This window comes from Rhyacophila brunnea, unplaced genomic scaffold (assembly GCF_057557595.1).
Source record: "Rhyacophila brunnea isolate RB1 unplaced genomic scaffold, BYU_Rbru_1.0 scaffold_11, whole genome shotgun sequence".
Classification (NCBI taxonomy): domain Eukaryota; kingdom Metazoa; phylum Arthropoda; class Insecta; order Trichoptera; family Rhyacophilidae; genus Rhyacophila; species Rhyacophila brunnea.
This window is the reverse complement of record NW_028232763.1, coordinates 18,400,395-18,424,412: the sequence shown is the minus strand read 5'-3', so window position 1 is coordinate 18,424,412 and position 24,018 is coordinate 18,400,395. Positions and strand designations below refer to the sequence as shown.

The window sequence follows — 24,018 nt, the reverse complement described above, 5'->3', positions numbered from 1 at the left end:
AAGAAATTTGTCTATCTGTGAAGTTAAGATTAGATTGACAGAGTCAAATGAATCTAAAGTCATTCTCTTCTGCCGCAGCGTTGCAGTTGCTGTAAAAGAGAAAATCAGTTTTGTGTCTTTTTCTAATTGCTTATATCGGCACCTTTAGGTACAGGATTAGGTACATTTGCAACGTGGCATTCCCTTCTGTGAGTAAAATATTCAATCAAGGAAAAATATTTTAACTCAGAATATGATAGCGAAATAGTTATTGACTAATAAACATTGTAATATTATCATATAATTTATTATCCTATTATATCAATTCTTTTAACTTCAACCAAAAAGTAACTGAAACTAATATAAATTTTATTATCTATAATACTATTATTTTTTATATGAATTATGATATAACTTGATAGTAAATTTAATCGAGCGCAATTTAAATATGAATACACTTAAATACAATATTGTTGATTAAGTTTAAATGCTATCATTGAATCGCGATTTTGTCACCAGTATCTCGTTGAAAGCCACTTACATGCAGTCAAATATGCAATATCAAAACGGATTCTAAAAGGGATAACCGACTCGCTGTTTGTCTCTTTTATGTATCGGATTTTATTGTCTCCGAGATGCTTACAACTACGCCAGTGATCCTAAATCTCCGTTCTACTTAAAAGCTGCTTACTTTGGAGAGAATAAATTTCTACAAATGTATGTCATTGTATTTTTTACTCTTTTTTGTGGGGTAACCTGGATATAAAAATATTGAAATAAACAATTTACATATTATAACAAGATTGGAGAAGTATTTTTTTTCAATTTTTAAATTTTTAAATCCAGAATTCAAAGGTCTGGAGGTCGGTGTCACATTTAAAAAAAAATTAGGACAGCAAAATGTAGATTAATAGTTTAACCACATAGGTGGGTACTTAAAAGTTAAATTTTTGTATTTTTTTTGTGTCATTCATTCTATTATTATTATCACTAATAAAATATTTTTCTTTTGTTATAACTTCAAATCTGTTCAAAATATTTTCATAGGTTTTTAGATATCTGGACTGGTTTAACTTCATCATTTTCATTTTATTCTTTTGCCAATATGTAGACAAAAAAGAGCTCTAAAAAGACTACGTCCATAATTAATTTTTGTAGAAAACGGACACCTGACCTTTTACTTCTGATACACAATTATTAATAATACAATAATTGTAATTGACAACATAAAATCATCTTATTTAATAGGTAATAACCCTTACGATACGATTATCGAAAAGTACTCTTTCCTATAAACATACCACATTATATAGTGAAGTTCGATAGTTTTGACAGAAAATATGACGTAGTTATAGTGACGACCAGCGAGTAAAAACGATGCAATATGCTTCATGTAATAGCGGTCGGAAATAATAACGGTAAAAATGATAAAATTTACCATGTATGTCATTCGTGCGCAGTAGAAAATAATCGCAATCCGCGCAATTCCAAGGTTAAATTGATAAACTATAACATTTCCTTCCATACGATGGACAAATAATTAGACGATACGTGAGTGACATACTTTATTATGTATGTTTTGTTGTCAAAATAAAACAATACGAGAATATTTGTCAGCATTTCATCAATCATAACTAGATCATAAGGGTACGTTTTGATTTGTTAATTGCTACAATATCTCTTATTATATTATATTTACCGCATTTGTATAAATTAGAAGGACAATGCATGAATCCTCACTCATCTCATCGAGTCTTCGCTCGACGTAGTAAACGATCATTCTACGCGAATCACGTCTCTCAGTTCATCAACACAAACAGATCTCGATCACATCTCCTACCATAGTAACTCTCTGTACTACACCAAGACAATAAACATCTACATCCATCTACACCGCTAAACTCACCTGCCTTCGCCTGGTCATCCACAGCCAAATGTATATGGATAACTAACCAAATTGACCAAAAAGTCGTTATCTGTAAACATAGTTAGTTATATTTTGTCAATTTTAAATTTAATAAAAAATACCGATAAAGAGATATAACCATGTTGTAATTTTTTAAAACTTTGTACAGCTTTTCGAAACCTAAATCCGTTACTAAAGGTTCTCGGAGAAAACAAGTTGAGTATCGGTGCGCTAAAATAGAGATCAATTCTACTTATTCCGTCTCTTATAAACGAATGTATTTTCCAAGAGTTGAGACGGATCTTAGTGCAATAAAATTCCATGAAAACGGTCACCAAAATAAGCATCACTAGAAAAAGCACTCAGCTTCGTACTTGGCTAGAGACTGGCAACTGATGGAATAATAATGTAAGACTTATTTTGATGAAAGTATACGAAATCATTGGATCAAAGGAAAAATTCTGATAATTTTTAGAAAATTAATTTACTAAAATCCATACATAATTGAATAAGCCTTAAGCTTTAATAGTTTTAATACTTTGAGAATAATTAAGTAATTTATGCCAAGAAATTTTTAATATTATAACTTTAATAAATTACGATTTCAATTGAAAACTAGCTAATTAATTTAGAGAGAGTTTTTTCTCAACATTAATACTGTATAAAATATTATATCTATTAGGTACATGAAATAAAATATACATTTTTAAGTGGATCACTATCAAGAAGCATAATCTTTAATTAAATGAAGTAAAATACATGATATTAAGTAATATAGACATAATTAAAAGTTTAAATAATTTATATTCTAGAAAAGCTCAAGGCCAACTTTATCTGCTAAGAAAAACATAATCAATTAATGATTAATTTCAGTTGTAGTCAGTATTATATTATATGGATTACATACCATACAATTTTATTTTACAAACCTAATACTGAACTTTAAGAAAATGTCAGTTTAATATATTCGCTATAAATTAAAAAAAAAATACATAAATTACACGTACTTATAATAATGTTAAATATTTGTGTGAAAAATACACCTTGAAATTAAATATTAAACGAAGTAAACTGATATAAACAGAATATCTATATGTTCATATGTTTTAAAACTTATGAAACATGCAACTGCAATGAATGGTGAAAACATTTATGAAGGAAATCCGGTGGCAATAAAACCGAAAAGGCTATTTCATCGCGGCAACCGATTAAATCACAATCTTCTAAACCGTTTCAGGAAAAGTTACCACACTAAATTTTTAAGAGTTTCTTTGAAATAAGACATAGTTTATAGTTTACATAATGCTTGAGTTGTGTTATATAGCTTTGGGTCATTATTTATCACAATACGATTATATTTAAGGTAAGAATTACGGTAACGGAAGCTTTGATAGAAGAAAAATGTTCTGTTTCAAAAATCTTAAAGACTGATTTATGCTCAGTATTTTAATCCAATTACGAGGTAAGATAACATGGTAATACTAACCAAAATCATCGTCGATATACGGTTACGGATATGGCACAAAAATATTCATTAGAAATCTTCTGATATGCTATTCAAAATTTCATAACTGATTGAAGATGCTAGGGGATTCATCTGTTGATTATTTAAAAAAAATATTGCAATATTAATCGCATACATTGAATTTATTGACGTATATAACACTCTTTTCTTTGTGCCGTAGATAAAATAATTTAAATGTGGCTTAATTAATTGCTGTAGGTATTATAACTTATAACATCCGATAAATGTGATTATCTATTAATATTACAAGAATTTTCTGACTGATTTTATTCTGCAATCACTGTCCACCGGAAGAGTGATTCTTCTTTTAAAGTATTTTACTTCGTCGTGGATCCATTTACAATACATGTATACTGGAAAATATTGAATTTCATACTTCCACCAATCTCACTCGTAACTCTGCGTTCTTCATGCTACTCCGTCGCAAGACGGCTATATATTTTTTGAACAATGTATTAAATGTTTGTGGACGTGTTCTTTTCATATTTCTTGTTTTACTTATATTTTTTGTTATTAGTAATTCAGTTTTTTTTTAATCTATGTAATGGATACTATTTATATTTAACTGTAATGCCATAATAATCATTTTAAATAAATAAAAATTGTTTTTTTTTTTCAAATATCTTTGTAATCTAGTTATTGTTTCAAGGCAAATAAATGGGTTTCAGTACTTGGCTGTAATCATGCATTGATTTAAAATGACCTATAAGATGAACTTAATAATGCACCAATGTGTAATTGGTGACATGTTATGTTATGTATGATAAACTACAAAAAATGTTTATATATTCCTTGAAAGGAAGTATTTGTTTAATAAACCACATGTACGTGTCCTTAAATAACCCGGTAATACAGTCGTATTTTAAATAAATAATTTGAAATCATCGCATTTTACTAACCTTATTTTACAATGTAGACATGTAAATACTTTGCAATTTTGTGTTTTTGCCTTTTTGAAATAAAGCCGGAGCGGTATGATGTTTGAAAACTCTGTATATCTTGTTCGTAAATCTGTCACGTGTGCTGAAACAAATCTCATATAGGGGTAAAGGCGAGGCACTATAACAGCCTGCGTTAGCCCAGGATCCATATTACATGCTCAGTTTTATACAAGTCTTATCTAAAAGATTAAATAAACATACTGAATCACTCGAGGTTTGATTGACCGTTCTTCGTATATTCTTATATTATATAGCACTGACGTATCCCCATGTACAATTAATGTTCTTGCGTAAAATACCAAGCCTACACCAAGTCGTGTGAACTTCGTAATTAATTATAACTGATACCGATTTCAATTGAAAATTCAATAGGTAATAATAATTCTTTCTCTAGCTTCATATAATATGTGAAGAACGAATTTTACAATAGCATGTGTTGCATTTCTACAGAAAATTAAAATACGAACGAACGCTCGCCGTATCATTATAACTTTCCTTATTCTACATCATGTTATGTCATCCACCAAAACCCTTAGTCAGTATAATTATTGACTTTTGACAAGAGACTACTATTCTAATCGTTGAGCAATAAAAAATGCACTAGCATTCTATCACGGTCATTTTTCTAAATGTTACTTGATCCTACATACCTCTTCAGAAATATTGGTTAAATTACAAGATCATGTATTTATTGCACAATATTGTTGTACATTTTACTTTACTATACTTCTTTTAATGGTTCTATTTTGCTTGAGACTTTAAGGTTGGTTGTTTTTGTTCACTTTAATATTATGGAATATATGTAGCTAATATTAGGTAGGAATGTATTAAATTTCCTAACAAAATCCCTACAAGTAAAAATTAGCACACGTCACTGGTCGGTATATAAGCATTAATTCGATAAAATAAAATTATTACATTGAGTCATATCTTTCTTATTACAAAATATAAAAACGAAATATAGCATGTAATTTAACGTAACTCAACTATAACTACTCACTAATTTAATTTAGCATTATAACTATAATAAACTCGTACGAAAATAAACCTCCAATTAAAAATGACGTATAAAAGAAAAAAATATTAGTTTTCTCCATTAAATCTAACATTAGTTTACTATTGTATCAATCTCAATATCTCTATATAATAAATTTCAATTCCTCTCAAAAGAATGTTAACTACATAAAAATGTAAGTACAATAAACGCGAGGAAAATATGTATGGAAAAAGAATCACCTTGTAAGCAAAATCAAGAGTATGGTGGGATCGGATCTTACAAAATAAATATTTTAGTTGTTAATCTTTAAAGTTAAAAAGTTAATATCTCTATATTATAATATGTTTAAAATAAACTAGGTATGTATTATTCTATAAATACTACACAAGACTTAAGGCATAGTCCAGACCAAGAACATAATATATTATGTGAATAATGTTTTTCTTCTGTAGCGGAGTGTAATACGAAATATCGCAATCAGAACTTTTTAATTATACATAATACTTTCTAAATTACCGTTTTTATAATTATGCACCGTTATTCACGAATATATTATTATTATGTGTCTTTGTCTAGATTAATCATAAGAATCTAAATTTTTTTATTGAACACCTTAGAAACACATATATTTATATCTTTCCAATTTGTCCCAATTAGTACATGTTTTCTATTTTGTCCTAACTTTGTACTTTTCTGATATGTTGCGAGTTACGTTTGTATGTATTTTAATAATAATTTTAATAGTAATTTTAATAATATATTTGGATAACCAGCTATAAATTTTATACGGAAAAGTTTTAAACTTTAGGATGTCGGTAAATGAAGTAAAACTGTTTTACGGCCAATTATTTTGCTTCTTTCTCTAGTTTGACAATTCGAGCGTTAGTTTGTTGATTTCACTTTCAAGGCGAATATTTCTAGAAAATTGATCATTATTTGTATTTTTCACATTGTGATTGTTATATTATGTTATATAAGTAATGTAATTTCTGTCAAAGTAGGTACCTTAATGAAATAGTCTACGAATAAATAATTTAGCATAGAGCAGTATTTAATTTAAAAATCTATATGCCTACAATATCTAATGAATATTAATTGAGCTCTAAACAAAATAATTAGATTTAACTCTGGAATTTTAGGATGCACGTATTAGGTCAGATAAACCTTCGCGTGTAAGAGTGCTCCCTCATAACCGCGAGGCGAACTAATACTCAAGCCGGTCCGAGTAGACAACGTGTTGTTTTTGTGAAATGTCAACAACAAAAGCATTTTACAAAATCCTCCCCAACCCTTTTGCCACCTTCAGCAATTTCTGCGAGAGATGACGCATTGCAGATTCCGCAACCGATATCCTTGGAGGAAGAGACTTCGGCAGATTATTAAGACAGAGTATCCAATTACCCAAGGGTATTGAGTGAAGGAAAAACTCGTATGATAATGTCAGGTACGAAAAATTTAGCATCATTGTAAAATTCTGGATAACGTGTCAATTTTGACGCTTCGGCACGGTGATGGATTACTGTTTTTCATATCTGTATCGTTGCTGATGTGAGAAAAGGCCGTCGAATCTGTCTGCGTTGGTATGACGTCTACGGTGGGATTTTTGATAGAAAAAAATATTGGAAAACGTTATTTTCTTATACACAGTTTCATTACTTTTACGAAGTATTTTAAACTTACACATTTTCTCTCTGCGGAAAAATTATTAATGGCAAAGAAAAATATCAACTTCATTCAATATTACAGAAAAATTCAAAACTTTTATTTTACTTATATTTGGGTAGCATTATGTGATTGGTTTTATTTATAAAGTAATCACTTATTTCGATAGTATTATTCGAATTGAACTAAGCTTGACTGCCACAATGGTAACATAATGAAATAGTTAACCTTGCGTATGACAAATTACATTTTATTTTTCATGGTGTATTAGGTTAGTAGCTATGATAAAGTGGGGTAGGCGAATGGCTGACCACTGTATCTTGAAAAAAGTCTATTTATATAATTACAACGTTTTTCTTGGGTCGTATTTTTATTTTTCCGATGGTTGTTTGTCCGGTACAAATCTTGCAATCGATTTTTAACTAATTTCCTAACTAGCTAGAGATTTGAAACTTTTAGAATATATCAGAACACGATGCCAATGCATTTTTTTTATACTTTTAGCCATCTTTAATTAGAATTGGGTTCATTTTTAGTTAATTCTGTTTTGTATGAAAAGTTATTTCAATACCATTATTGTTTGCTAGGAGGTCCTAGTAACTAAATTATGAATAATATATACTTGCGTTACTATGCAAACCAATATGGAATGACATTTCATTATTCAGTATTTTTATTAAGTACAATTTTTTTGATCGTTTAAGCTAGTCAAGTCGAGTTTATATGATTCAACAGAAAATTTAGAAACGTTGTACATAAAAAGTTCTTTTTATCTTGTAATTATTATTATTAACTTGCATTCTGTAGAAATCAATATACTTAGTTCAAAAATGTAAAATAAATACTGCAATATATCCGAAATGCGAATGGTTTTGTTCTACATCTTAGCAATTTTAACAGTATTATTTAGGTCATTTGGTTATTAAATTAAAATAATATAAAAAAAAAAAAAATAACATGAAAGCAGTTGGTAATGTGAGCTTTTTTCGCAAATTATTACTTAGTACTTAGGCATTACTACGTACTTTTATTGATACATTGCCGGTTAAAGCATATTCAAAAGCTTAATCGAAGGTGGTTAACAATTTCAATAAATAGTTAAATACTATTGTGGATATTTTTATGAATACAAAATTTTATTCCACATAATGGACGGTATAAAAAACATTATTTGAAAACTTAATGGTCATCCGTTCACCTGAAATTGCCTTTGAATAAATTTAAAAGCTTTTAAACGGCAAAAATAGCCACGGTCGAAGCTCACTTTATTCCCTAAAATAAATGTTTCGAACGTAAATTAAATGACTGTTATGTAGGGCTTCATGAAACAATGAAAGCTATGAGCTACATATCACTTTCAAACTATCGTTATGATTAATATTTTATAATAAATGCTATTTAAAGTATTCACTAAAGTCAGATGTATTACTCGAATATCTAAAACGTGTACCTATATCTACGTTGATACTAGTAAGATATTTTTTTTATTACTGCTTTCATTTAAATACGTAGTGTTACCTTTTGTCTATGACTTTAGAAAGGACCATAATGAAGAAGGAGCTATAATTAGTAGTGAACCTAATATACAGGTGTGTTTATATTTCGAACAGTAATTTTATAGTTAACAAGAACACAATACAAATCGAAATGAATTACAGAGTAAGTCTTGTGACTTTAATAATTTTGCTTGGCCCTTATAATAAACGATGGGTTAAGCTGGTTACATTTTAATAACATTTTGACGAGATACGTTGCAAAAGACGGCGTGCGGCGGTGTTTGACTGAATCTCCGGGACATGAGAAAAAAGTATGCGCGCGTCTTTTGCCTTACGGTATTATGTCGTACTGTTTGACTCGGTGATGTGAATGGTGGCAAATTTTAAACGTCCATCCAAAGTTTGTTTTTAATTGACAGTACCAAATAATGACCTAGTTGCATAACGTGGTATAGAGACATACATGCTAGTCATAACGTGTTAAGATAAGGGAAAAAATTAGTGTATGCGACGTAATAAAAATAAAAAAAAACACTAAAAAGAAATATGCTCGATAAAGCTAGAGACAAATTCTGAATAATCCAGTGGATCATCCAGTGATACTTTAGGTATAAAATTAAATGGATGCAACATCAACGAAATTTATAAGGCCGGAAAGAAAATGTATTAAGCGGATGATGTTAAATTATAAGACAAACAACATATTGTTATTAAATTTATATAATATATCATTATTCGCAATTCGAATGCACTTGTAGATTAGTGTTTTCTTTGTATTTGTTTAATGATAATATATGATTCAAAATATGATTATATAATATAATATTATAAAGATGTAGTTCGATGACATGTAAAGATTACATAATACTCAAATTATGAAACTAGGATAATGAAGAATGCACTACAGTTTGTCAAGATTTGCAGACAATATTATAATAATAAGTCTAACATCTAATAAATAAATAAGCACAGTGTGTAGCTGAACAAAAAGAGTTCCAGATAAAATTCCGCAATGCAATATATACGTTTTCTTATGCATCATACAAAATAAATACTATTAAAGACTAGACAATATATCTGGCCAGTTTATTAATAGTAAGTGGGAAAATATTATTGAATAATGGTTTTACATCGAGGGTAAAACATGAAACTGACGTACCTATTGAGAAAATAAAATAAAATATATAGTATTATTGTTATTGTCTCAGAAATAGGTAACAGAAACAAGTATTCTCTTACGTTTCTTAATTCGTTATTCTGGTCGTTATCTTCGATATGAACGTTCAGGTTCCATGTGAAAATGGAATCATCAGCACGAGTGTACGAGGGATGTCCAAAAATTAAAGACCTTTATTATTTTAAAAATCCATGCCGTAGGTGCCGGACGAAATCCCGAAGGCCAAAATCTAATATTCGAGCCAGTATCTCCGGTCGTAATGATTGACAGATTACTCTGAACAACGTTTGCTCTTAGATAATCGGATTCCTTTTGACTTTCTTAGAGCAACGTTTACATTCACATACATACACTACATTTCATCATAAAACATATCTCTTGATAATGGCCTCTGCAACGAGCCCGAAACGTCGAGTAAAGAAGGAAGAAGGAGACACGGTGAAAACCCAAGAATATACTACGATCCCGAATGATGATATTCCGAATGGCCGAAATCCCGAAAGCCAAAATACCGAAGGCCGAAATCTCGAAGGCCTAATTCCCGAATGGCCGGCATCCCGAAGGCCGAAATCCCGAAAAATACCTAATAATTATTCTCAACAACTACCTACCCGAGAGTAAAAATACTACTTTTTTAAAAAAGAAAATTCAATGAAAAATATATTAGTAGAGGAGAGAGAGAGAGAGAACACCTGTAGAATTTAATATAATTTATATTATCATTTGTTTATCAATTTTTTCATCAAAATATGATTACATATTCTTAATTATGTATCCTTTTCGTCAGATTATTGAATAATGTTTTTTTAATTATATTTATTCTTCATTAATACCGGGGGACTATGAATTATTAAAAAAATAAAACCAATATTTATTCGTCAATAAATATCGTCAGTAAATTATATGTAAGTTTCACTGAACAAAATAGTGCTCGCCATTCCATATTTTTCTATAAAATATATGAGCTCATGATGAAAATAAGGTTAGAAACTTCTGGAATAAAAAGTATCTAGGTATAACATAGAAATTCTGTTACAGTAAATATTGTTTACAAATAACTTTTCAAAAAATCTGATTTTTCAACGGACATTAATAATTGTCAAAATATATATTTTAAATTACATTTTCTATTTAAAAAAAAATAGTATTTGTTGCTTTCAGGTGGTAGCGGTTGACATTTATTATTGTTTATATTTTGTCATTTTTCGGAATTTTGGCCTTCGGGATTTCAACCCAAACCCATTTGTTTTATTATTAGTAGTATAAGAATCGTAAACTAAACCTTACCTATAAACTAAAGCAGAAGGTTTACAGAAAGTGCAGGCTTTCACGATGTGGCTATATAGATGCATCTTCAAAAATCTTTAAAATGACTGGTTGATTGATATTTTCAAATAATAGGAAAGGACCAAAAAGTATCAAAACCAGAAAACTACAGTACCTCGGCCATATTATGAGAGGGCAAAGGTACAGCATTCCCCAATTATTTGTTACCCAAGAAAACGACGGCGCATTTCATGACATGGCATGCATACCAAACTGAGTACAAATTTACATTTTTTTATCATCATTACATTAACACATATTTTAAACAGAACAAATTTCGCACAGATGGTAGTTGACCTTCGTTAGGGGATGGTATAATAATAATATGAATGAAAAAAACATGTTTTAGTGCTTAAGTAAATGTCGATAAAAAAAATTAACAAAAAATGCAGGAAATACAGACATGGTATTTGAGATTAAAAAATCAAAAAATAAAAAGAATCCACTGATGGACCTTACGATAAAAAAGCAGAAACTAATTTTAAAAAAGCAAACTTAATATTTTGGCACATAATAAATGCGACAGAGAATACTTATTAAAAATAAGAATGCTTAACAAGTTGGAAGCTATAATACGACGGTGCTAAAAAGATACAATACAATTCATTGATGTCGCATATTCACATGTGGCCAAAAAATCTCGTAGAGAAATTGCATTCGCCTCTCTAAACCCTTGCATAAACAGGAAGAGGCGGTATCACAATAAATTTTTCGCTAGGTTTTCCACCAGCACTAAAATGTTTGCTCCCTTTAATCCCCGGCCTTATACCGGATTGCACGCCCAGAACATCTGCTCGCTTTCCCACACTTTGCTATCGGCCCGGTCACCGTTTCCACCGAGAGCTTTTTTAAAAGCACCGAAACTATACAATACTTGTTACGATACTGCAGTTTTATTAAAAATACATAGCAAATGAACAAATTTGTGAAAATGTGTGAGAAGTGATGTTAATTTATTATCCAATCGGTATTTGCATCATACTGTAATCTAACTATTGGAATGATTTTACTAACTTACTAACCCAAAGATTCTGATTACTAAAAGAAAAAAACCATTATACCACATATTTATCATATACCGCAAATATTTAAACGCATTATAAACTATTAGAAGTATGTAGATTATATTGCCAATATAAACCATGAATCAAGATTTGTTACGAGTTGATGGTATCTTTTTTTAATAATTAATTATTACATGTTGGCCATTTAGAATAAGAAACGGGTTCGACTTGTACCGGAACCAATGCGTTCATTTTCTAATACAAATGAAGATATAACTTCTTATGAAAGCAAATACCGTATCAATTATTGTACACATTTAGAAATACTGTTAAATGGACTACAGTGCAATATACAGTGAAAATGATAGCAATTATAAACATATATATAGCCGCTATCTTTCACTGTATCAACATACCTACAGAATAATATTTTATTTTAGCTACCAGTTCAATTATACTAAAACATGAAGGAATCGCCATCAAATGTTGTAGCTGGATACAAGGATTTTGAGTTTTGATGTATTCAGATGAAGGCCCGCACGGTGTGAGTTCAAGTCTGACTATGGCGTCTGCATATTCCAAATAAAATTGCAGTCTTTCTTGGCATAAGTCGGTTGTGCTATCATAAGAGAGGCCTATTAGTATAACACTGTTATCTTTGTATAGTTTATTTTTAATGATAATGCGAATAAATAACGATTTATCTGGATTATTTTTATAAATAATTTTAATTATTTTAAATATGTAGGTAGTTGAAAAGACAGCTCATAATATTTTTTATTTATTTATTATAAACAAAATTAAGGATAGTTTATACCGGCTTAGTGCTAACACTATTAGTACTCACAACTCGCACTTATCGCACACTCTGTCATTCTTTGTAGTATTGACTTGTGTGTCCCTGATAACTATCATAGAAATCGGGAGCATCAGTTGTTTGTTCACCCGAGGAGTAGAACTAACCTGCCATTGGTGATACCAATTGTAATATCAAATCGCTTCGGATATTGATATATTCCATCTACGTGAGGATGAGTATAGGTGGACGTTGTTTTATAAATTCTTAACATAGGGTATACTTCCATGCTTTATAATTTATATTTTTTATGTTCAATTTCTACTTTACTTTTCATACTGTTTTTGTGATATTGCACATATTTTTTTTTCTATACACTGTTTATTTGTTTTTAAATGTTATGTTGTGAACGTCTTAAATTTGTAATTTGTAATGTTCACGGTATGTAAAAAAAAAAAAAAAAAAAAAAAACAATTGAATACCACGAGTAAATAATCCGAATTAGTAATAGCCATGAATATTCAGCCTGTTTACATAACGTATCGGTATTATTATAAGTAGCGAGTACTAATGATTAATACCAAAGTAAACGATTATTTATGTTTATAACTGAAGTACTTATCAGTAGTTGTTAAGCGTCATTCTTTGTTTAAAATACAATATTTTAATAAAAATCAAATAAAATATATTATATAATTACTTAATCCACATTCTCTAATTTTGGTCGTTCCCTCATGATTGAGAATCATGGCCACCTGAAATTCCATTACCTTCTGAGCGACCAAGACTTTCCACCCTCTGGGTCCTCTCATAAGGCTCAAGACAGAGTGAAAGCTGCTCCCAGTGAGCTCCTTTACATGGTCACTCCACATTAATGTTAATACTATTATACGTTTTTTCTCTCTTAATGTTATGAGTAATCAAATATATACATATTATGTTTAATATTAATACTATCGACCGAAGGTACTAAATGGAATTTGAATTTAAATTCTAATGAATATAAGTTTTGTACTATTCCATTTGAGTCGTTTTGTGCGACCCGGGTTCCGCCTTTCGGCATCTTCAGGCACTGTGGATTTTTAAATTAAAAAATAGTATTACAAAAATGTAGGTATCATGTAAGGATTTATTTAACATTAATTGTTTAACTAACTTTTAAAGACTGCTATCATAGATATATCTCATTAGTTAACTCCAATAATTCCCAATACGTTACCATTGCTCCCAGAATGGACGATTTTACACCTTTTGGGTGTAGTATTTTTATTTTTTTTATAATTTCTAATGATATATTATAAGATTTTGACGATTTATATATGCTTATCGAGTGTATTATTAGGTATTGATAAGGTAGGGGGTTTTGTACAAACACTTCAACTATTCATAATTTGTTTGTTATATATTTTTTTATAGAATTAATAGGTAGGTGATAAAGATTTTACCTACTTTATTGTATTGATTTGTTATATAAATTAGTGTTAATTGTATTCGTTGTCAGTGTATATTTGCCTTTTGTTGAGTGTACATAGTGTCTGAAGATGCCGAAAGGCGAAACACGCGGCGCAAAAAACGACTCAAATGGAATAATACAAAACTTAAATCCATTAGAATTATTATGTTTAAAGTTATATAAGATTATAATTATTGTAGGAACTTTACAAGAAAGTTGCGCTGAATAAACATATTAGCATTACTGTTGCATTTTCAAATGAAAATTGCATACAAAAAAGCATTATTACTTACTATCGAGTTTCCGCTTCAATATGTAATTCCGAGCACGTATCAGGTATGCCTTAAGAAAATGCAGACGTCATGCCCTAGTTATCAGTTCGCCACGCTATGTTTTACCTCATAAATATTTATTGCATAAACATAGCTTGATCGACTGATTCTGATTTCAATGTAAATATGGGATACAAAATGCACGCTTTTGTATAACAGTAGTATAATATTATGTTTAACTTGAGTAAAATGTATATATATTATAAGTTTTTGAATGTATTATCTATCTTATAAGAGATAGTGATTGAATTTAAATAAATAATATTACAATACCTGTTATTATTAAACATTTAAATACTTCTCTTCTGCGCCAATTCTTCTACATTTATCAATAACTCCAAACTATTGAAAGTGGAAGTAGGTAATTTTATTTGTATTAAACGTTTTATTAACTTTAAACGTGGTATTCCAGCTGAATCTATTATGTATAGCAATTTGTTAGAGATAACTAATCTATTCACATTAAAATCAAGACTTCAAATAGTTCACCTTTTGGTTAGTTAATCAGTTACGTTTTCGACATTCGAAATTTGGTAAATTCATCTTTGGAATATCGTTCGGTACCTGCCTTTTTGATAGTGAATCATGAACTAAACAAAAAAGTATTTATTTTACAATTTAAAAAATGTCAAATGAGGAATTCTTGTAAAATTTTCTTATTAAGTAGGTAGCGTAAATTCGTACGAGTAGGTAAATTCATATTATTTAGAAATAATTAATGAGTACATTTTTTTAAGATGGGCGACATTTTCTCTCAGATTTCCTAATTTTCTGATAGCCGTCGTGAACAAAAATACTATTGCCGAAATTCTAGGATTGATAATATTATTATTATTATTGCAGTCTCGATTTAAAACTATCTTAATATATTTGCCAACCATGTATGTAGGTATGATCATATTATTTGTCTTGCTCACTTGTGTAGGTTTCGTAATATACACTTGGTTTAGGCTTTGTTTGGTCTGGCATCATCCAGATTATATCTCATAATAGTAAATTATTAGTATTAGGTACCTACTGTTTGATACGAGACTCTTAGGCGTCATCTGTTCCAATTTACGATGTATCACGTATCCAGATATCCAGAAATCAAATAAAGTCAGAGAACAGTTTTTATTTGAAAAAAACTACAGTGTAATGAGCTGAAAGTATATAAGCAGATTAAAATCGGCAAGAGACTTAATATTTGTATACTCTATTCCAACCAATTCTTGATTATGATACCGTAAGAAGCCAGTTCTCCTCTAATTAACAAAGATTGGGTAATTTTAGTGGAAGCTAATACGTGTTTTTTTGTCTATTCTAATGTGTTATTTTCAGTTTATAATCTTATTTATAATATTATTTCAAAATCTTTCATAACAATTCTCCTCTAAAATGAACTGCTTTAGTATAGCAACATGAACCTTAATTTATCAAAAATAATAACAATGGAATAAATTCCCGGGCTGATTCACCTGTGGAGTGAAATACTTAATTTTTTGATCCAATATCCGGAAATATATTTTTGTTGTCAACATTTTCTTTATTTGGGATTCTACTTTACATGAATTTCTCCTTTTTGTTTTTACGCAATTTGAAAAGCAAATCAGGTTTTCATTTTGTCCATACGTATTTGAAAAAAATGTTGTGCCATGTGGGGTTAGTCAGCATGTAGGTACGCAATGCTGAGTTTACAAATAAAACATTGTGTATGTATTATTTTATTATTAATTTACCTTATGAATTATTACAAATGAATCCTAAACCCTTTTACTTAATAATACCTACAACAATAACAATAATTATGAAATATTATAATCATTTATAATAGTAGGAGTAGATAAACAGGTTCTTATTAATTAAAACAATAACTTAAATTGCAGGATAGGAAACATCAATTAAAATAAGATCAAATTCCAATTCATTGAACGTTTAGATTCAAAACACCCAAAATTTCGATATTGTTTAATGTTTTAATAAGTACTACTAATTGAGTTGGGTGCAATGTAGTATACATAAATTAGGTAATGGATATCCATAGACTATCTTATATTGATGAAATAGGGTAGGTTTAGTATATAAATTAAAAGGATTTCATGCTGTAGTACTCATTATGATTATACAGTATTAAATTATATATAATCACAGGTTTATGAAAACTAATCTTACTATTCTTCTTTAATTTTTAATATCGTCACTTAAAAATCGAAAAAATGCGCGACAATAATAATAATGTACCCATTGAATAAATATTACTATCTCAAAAGTAAAATCAAAAAAGTAATAAATAAATAAAAAACCACCATGTTCATTTCTGAGCAAGCATGTGGGACTCTGTCTATAGAGCGAAGGTTATGTTAATAGTATTTTTACGCAACCTATTGGGTTCTTATACTAAAACTATCGGCGATCGAAAATTTGCAAAAAAAAAATGCATTTTTTTGAACCCTGCCGCGTAATAAATTCACCGTTAAACCGTGGGAGACATCTATACCAGGTCACCATGGGTACACTATATAGAATTTATACTGTACATATTCTAAATGTAAAATAATTATAAAAGCGTTATACTTAAATAGTTACATATTATCATTATGAGGGGTAGGATTGTTTATTATGCATTATATATTAAGATGCTCTATTATATACAAATAATACAGAGATGGCCGCTTTCAATTTAATGCATGAAAATGCATATTTCTCATTGCTTATTTCATCTAGTGCCCGCACCCAATGGGTTGGATAAATGGCTAACGACTATTCCTCCTAATATGTTATATTTCAGTAACGTCAACTCTGTGGAGGCCTATATATTATTATGTTCCGGTTGCGAGCGCACGTGGGAATTTGGGTACTTGTTTGTATTAGTTTTGGTTATCTGATAACGAATATTATGTTTTTCCAATAACATAATTAAGCCATGTGTATGAATTTTGTAACTGATAATTCATATAAATAGTCTGATTTAACTTATCACTGTACAATATGGATACTTTAATCTTTACACAAATATAGTTAAGGCTAAATACAAGATATTTTAGTGGAAACTAGTGTTTTGGTGTAGGTATGGTTAGAACATATGTGTATACCTTGCAACTATTTGTATAGTTTTCAGTCAACGGTCCGGTTTCATAAAGTTTTTTTGTTTTAAAGTAAAACACCTGATAAACATTAAACACAATAACAATGGCCGGTTCGAGAAAGCCTAATACCAGAAGTATTGTTCGGGAAAACTTAGTTGACGTAAAAAATATAATATTATGATTATCTAGGTATGGTTAGGATAGCGAAGCTCGGTTTGATTTAAATAAAAAAGATTAAAAAAAACGGACATTTTTTAAATTAAATGTAAGTATAAAATAATATTATAAAATGGAATATTTAAGAAAAAACTGGTCCTCTCGAAGAAATTTATTAAACTACATTTGAATTATATTAATAACCATACAATAAAATGTATATGTTAATTTAAAGAAATATATTACTTGATTAATTTATTTTCATAATGTTTTTAGTTAGGTACCTACGTATTGATTTCATAAAATATTTCAGAATGTAAATTATCATTAAGTTGTATTATATTTCATGCTTTGTATTCTATCGCTATATTAAAGTCATCACAGTACTGGAATTTCACTCAAATTAGAATATGGACATCGAATGGTTAATTTAAATAAATAATGATTTATGTAAAAAAAAAATAAGCTTGATCTAGTTTTAAAGATGTCGCAGATAATTTGTTTGGAAAGAATAAACAAATTATAAAAAAATGGCTAAAATATGCTAAATAATATCTAAACGAGTTGTAATATGAAAATACAATAACATGTTAAAACAGCTAAGATACTACTAGTAAAAAACTTTGAAAAAAATATGATGACCTTCGGGTAACAAACTCCACTAGATTACACCTGGACTCCACTGGATTTTGACTAATACGCTTTACCAATTAAACCGTGTATGTCCTATCTAATTACGATGAAATTATCTATTAATTATATAATCTGAATCGCTTAATAAATTGCGTTAATTTTTTGCAATCGGTTTTTCGTTTAATGAAAAAGTGCGTTTTTAACATTAATTATTGTATTTGCATGTCAACTATTTGTCGGTAAAAATTTAAGAAAAAAAAGATTATTTCACCAAGATATATAGGAAATACATGTTATATGACTGTGATGGTTGGTTACTGTTACTAACTAAAGAAATATGAAATAGAATTCAGAAGGAAAACTAGAAAATGCAGTTTAGAAAATTTATAGCAGATCAATATTATGAATATGAATATTTTCTGTATTATAAATATATTACATTCATACAGATGTACTGTAATAATTATAATAAAAAATGAGTACTCTTCACTACACCAATACGTAATCAAATATTTCTTTGTAAAAAACACTAAAAAATATTAAATTCAGAATGGCCTAATTAATTATAATCACTTGTCAGAGCTAAAACCACTTTTGCAAACATTAAAAAGTCGACCTGTGACAAATTAATACAATATGCATAATATTATGTCTTATGTACATAAAATAAATTACATGTAAATAAGATTTCTCCTTATGTCACAGGACAACACACGAAAATAAATAACTGAATAATTTAACATAAATCCCGGAAGCTTCTACATTGTTTACTTACAAAAAGGCCGCGTTATCAAAACACGTCCTTTCACTTTGTCAAACTCATAGAAGCCTTTCTTTTCGCCGCACATACTCTCACGAGTAAAGTAAAATTATGAAAGATAATTTCAAATTCCCAAATTTCTTTGTGTACAGAGTGCGAGTTGGCGTAGCGCAAAGAATGGGATATACTCGCCGTAGAAGATGTACATTGTACACAATTTGTGTATGTAGGTACTTATCTGTCCTCGGCCGGGTATTTTGCGAACAGTCTTCCAAGATTGATGCCGTTCCACGGTTAGTCGAAGAGCCTTTTGTTGTTCCCCAGTAACGAGGTTCCACGCGGCACAATGAAGATGACAACAATACTCGGGATAAAGGATAACAATCTTGGTTGTATTATATAATTACTTCAAACGAAATAACAGAATCCCGACGGAGAATTTGTAATAGTGCATTTCGTATACTAGTGGCGTCAATCATTGCGGCTTATCAGATAACGACCGTTTTAGCTGAGAAGCCTTAAAATTTAGTTATTAAGTTTCTATTGTGGTATACAGCGAAAGGAGGGGGTGAGCTTAATATAAAAACGCAGTATAAAAATTAGAACCCCGATTTTCCCCTTTCACCCTTTTATTTTTCACTGTTATGGGGGAGTCATTTTTTATTTAGGTCATTATAAAAAAGAAAATGACGGGAAAAATTGAATTTCCGTTCGTAAAAAAATGCTATAAGAGTAAATCCTGTGCGTAAATTTTTAAGTTGATTGAATAATATTTCATAGCATCCGCGTTAAGTGAACCAATTTTCGACGTGATCAAATAATAAGTCCGCCATTAAAATTGATTTGAATGTAATCAGTTTATAAAACCTTTCATATTTTGCGAATCGTTTTCAAATTTGCCATTTTGGTAATACCAATTATTATGCGCTAGTTTAATATAATTTCATTTATTTAATAATGGAACACATTCAAATTTCATAACAAATCGCAAACCGCTACCTATTCATTATATTCATTATTTTTATAAATAACATAAGTAATATCTTTTTCCAATTTCACCCCTCTATGCTCAGTTGTAGTTTTATATTAATGAAACTAAGCGGTCGCCTTATCAAATAGTACCAAAATCTTAAAATATGGAAATTGTATTAAGAATCTGAGTGTAAAAATAATCTGGAAACATATCTAAAGCAAAATCAGATATTGGTTTGATTAATGGCAGTCATATTAACATATAAATTATGATAAGATCTTAATGAGATAGCTATACATATATTGTTATTGAAATCAACTTACCCACTACAACTAAATCCCCGTGGTTAGAAACTGTCTGAAACAGAGGAGCTTCTCCAGATACTTCACAGCGGTAACGGCCCGATGAAGCAAGAGTCAGAGGACCTAACGAGATTGTATTCTCTGTACAATTTTCCACCTAAAATAAAATATAATATACATATCAGATACATAGGTAATTAATTATTGGGATCAGTATTATACCTGTCATATTGTCACTTAAGATATAACACCGAGACCCTCTATTATTAACTGTTGACTAACTGAGTGTACACAAAATATATTTAAAAAGGGTATATTAAAAAATACATTAATTTAAGATTTATTATATATATAATTTTAAGAATTTTTAGTTATGTTTTGTATAAACTCTTAAGGTAGTTGGTCCTGAAAGAAATGATAATTTAGGTACGAAATCTGTACATTACTATTTTTTTTGGCCAAATCAGACTTGATTGAAATACACTGTAATACAAAAAAAAAACAAGTACATAAATAATATCATTCTTATTCACTTTAGAATATATAGGAATATTATATTTATCGTTTTATGTTATCCCTTGCTTTTGATAAATTTGTCGTCGCTTTTGATAAAGTTGAAATAATAAATAAAAAATCAAATTTAAATAGACTATTATGCCAAGCATGCAATAATAATAAGATAAAAAGGAAAGCATTATCCTGTTGAGACTCCACGTGACATATTAAGATGTATAGGAAAAACAAACCCTGCTCCGAAATAAAACTCTAATTTAATTTACCCTGTACGATGTCAGCAGAAAAGAAATCTCAATAAAAACGGAATATTTAATACAAAAATAGCTGATCTTTTTCCAAATTTCTTTTGATATGAGAAACAAATAATGCTATTATAAATGAAAATATTCATATTATAGAAGGTCTTTTTTGAATATGTACCTACATAGTTAGTTAATAATAATATTATTTCATATATGAAGCGCCTTGTTTCAAAAGCCCCTAAAACGGTTTTTGAAAATTTTTGAGTTAGATATGTAGTTAGATAGATATTTTTGTGTCCTATATGATGGCTTAAGATTGAACTTCAAAAAACTCCAAAATTCGTCAATACGTATGATCAAAAATTAGGGTAAATTTCAAAACCCGCTAAAATGGTTGGGTGTGCTTTACAAATACCGCTAAAATGGAAAGATAAAATACTCGTTAGAATGTGACGAATTAAAAAATAAATACATAAAGTTCAGAGATTTAATAGATATGATTTTTTCTCATTTTTCTCAAAACTACCTAAAATCGTTTTTCTCATTTTTCTCAGAACAACCTAAAATCGTTTTAGGGGCTTTTGAAACTAGGCGCTTCATATGTACATACCAAAGTACTTATACATTACATATTATTTAGTAAAATGATAAGGTAGTATAGTTAATTTCTAGCTGAAAAAATACAGCGTTATCTATATTCATATATATTTATTAATTAGCTCTCTATCATATCAATGTAAAAAATAACTATATAGGTACTATTAATTGATAAATAGAATGTATATGTCATTAGTTAACGATAAGTACCTAAGTATTATATTATGTTTACCATACTTTTTAAATATCAGGGCAGGCTTGATTTTAAAATGAAGCTACTTTATTTATTAGGTAACTAAAACTATTTTATGTCTAATCAATTCTTAATAATTAATATTTTAAAATACCGATTGAATTGAATAATACGTTGCTATTATTATTACACTATTTTAATAATATGTATTTTCTCTAAAAAATAAGGTATGATTTATGAAATAAAATTAAGTAAACTTCAAATTTATCATTTCTTTTTAATCATGCGTGGAAGATACACGTTTTCTAGAAGAAAGAAAAGAAAAAAATAATGATCTTAATGGTAAATTTATTAATTCTTTTAATACGTGTGAATAATTCCTACATTGAGGGGTTTAGAAACAAAAACGGCAGTTTCCATTTCGTACAGTATTGGCAAGTTATAGTAATACCATAATATCCTTTTTACACTTAAGTAAAATTTCTGAAAAAGTGTTTTTAAAAGTCTCTCGTATTCTAATAATATGACATTATATTATTTATATATATTTTTTTTAAATATATCGACAAGAGCGAAACAGGACATTTTTATAGACAACATTTGAAAAAATAGAAAATGCCATTTTTGTTTATAGAGACTATATTTTTGTGCAATTATTATAAAACGTAATTTTATAAACTAACTATCTAGCAATTTCTGTTTTATGGTATGAGATGATCCATAATAATTTTGCAATAAAAATATTTAAAAAAAATACTTACATCTAAATTGACACCTGGTAAGTCAAAAGCTTGCGATGGTGGATCATCTCCTGGGATGTATCTGAAGAATTCATTTCCATCTTTATACCACTTGACTGAGTAGAGGTGTTCATCGGGGTCCAAGTTGTATTTGCATTCCAATCTTGCGAGGCTGTCGCGGATGGCATGGCTTGGAATTTTTACTTCTACCAGATTCAAGCAACAGCTGAATGCTAAAAGAAAAAATAAAATAGCTTTATTTAATGTTTTGATGTATACCTACATATTCTATTTTATACATTGGATTTTTTCACAAGGTCCGAGGTGACCAAACAATAACGTGTTGACTTAAAGAGTCGTCTTGAGTTTGAATCTTTGGTCTGGAAAATTCACAATATGTTGTTTTAACTCAGGATATGAACATTCCTAATATGTTGAGAATGTAACTAAAATCCATTTCTCATAAAGATACTCCTAAAAAAATTGTAGAGACAATTAATATAGGTATAATTCATTTTAATATATATGTGAGATCACGTTATCGCATTACCTATTTATAATTTAGTTTGCAAATAGATATCTAGAGCTCGTCATTTTTGTTCTTGAAATTTAATAGCTATACACAAACAACATACTACTTTCTTAATGTTCTGAAATGAATTAACGTAATTTTTGCCATGGGAGCACATACCAGCAACAAAATTTACCAAGCCAACAGGTACATGTTTTTGTATGTGATAAAATTGTCACTATAATATCTTAAACAGTTTGATTATCATTCCTACTATTATCATGTACTTACAAGGTAGTGGAATGTCAGGCCAGAAAATTATTTAATTTGAGAAGAATATAATAAAACAACACCTAACTATACCGAGAGTGAAAGCAAATTTTATAATTTGTAACTGTACTAGATAGGAATTTGAAAAAAGAATTTTTCAATTTTATCTTTGATATTACTCTGTGACATAATAACTCTTGCTAAAGGAGTTTTAGGTCAAATGTGAGATTATAAACAATCTATCGTCTTAAATAACTTATGTTCACCAAAAAATCACTTATCTCATTTTAGAATAGAAACTTTCGATTTATATGACGAAATTTGAATGCACATAATACCACGTCTTACATAATATCACGTTTACGACTAATTTGACATTATTATAATATGACAGGCGCTCTTTTGAATCCTATGATGGTGTGCTAGTTATATAATTATTATAAACAAGTGTGGAAGTTTTTTTTTT

The 24,018-nt window shown here is 29.0% G+C and overlaps 1 protein-coding gene across 1 annotated transcript in view; it reads right to left on the bottom strand.

Moving 5' to 3' along the window:
• LOC147078439 (uncharacterized) overlaps positions 1-23,741 on the bottom strand; it is a 35,732-nt gene extending 11,991 nt beyond the window's left edge. The window contains exons 1-3 of the mRNA XM_085960472.1: positions 23,732-23,741; positions 22,793-23,004; positions 20,505-20,640 (exon numbers count right to left, since the gene is read on the bottom strand). Of these exons, the coding sequence (XP_085816598.1) occupies positions 20,505-20,640; positions 22,793-23,004; positions 23,732-23,741 (358 nt within the window). The remainder of the gene's footprint in view (positions 1-20,504; positions 20,641-22,792; positions 23,005-23,731) is intronic.
• Between the last annotated feature and the right edge of the window lie 277 nt (positions 23,742-24,018).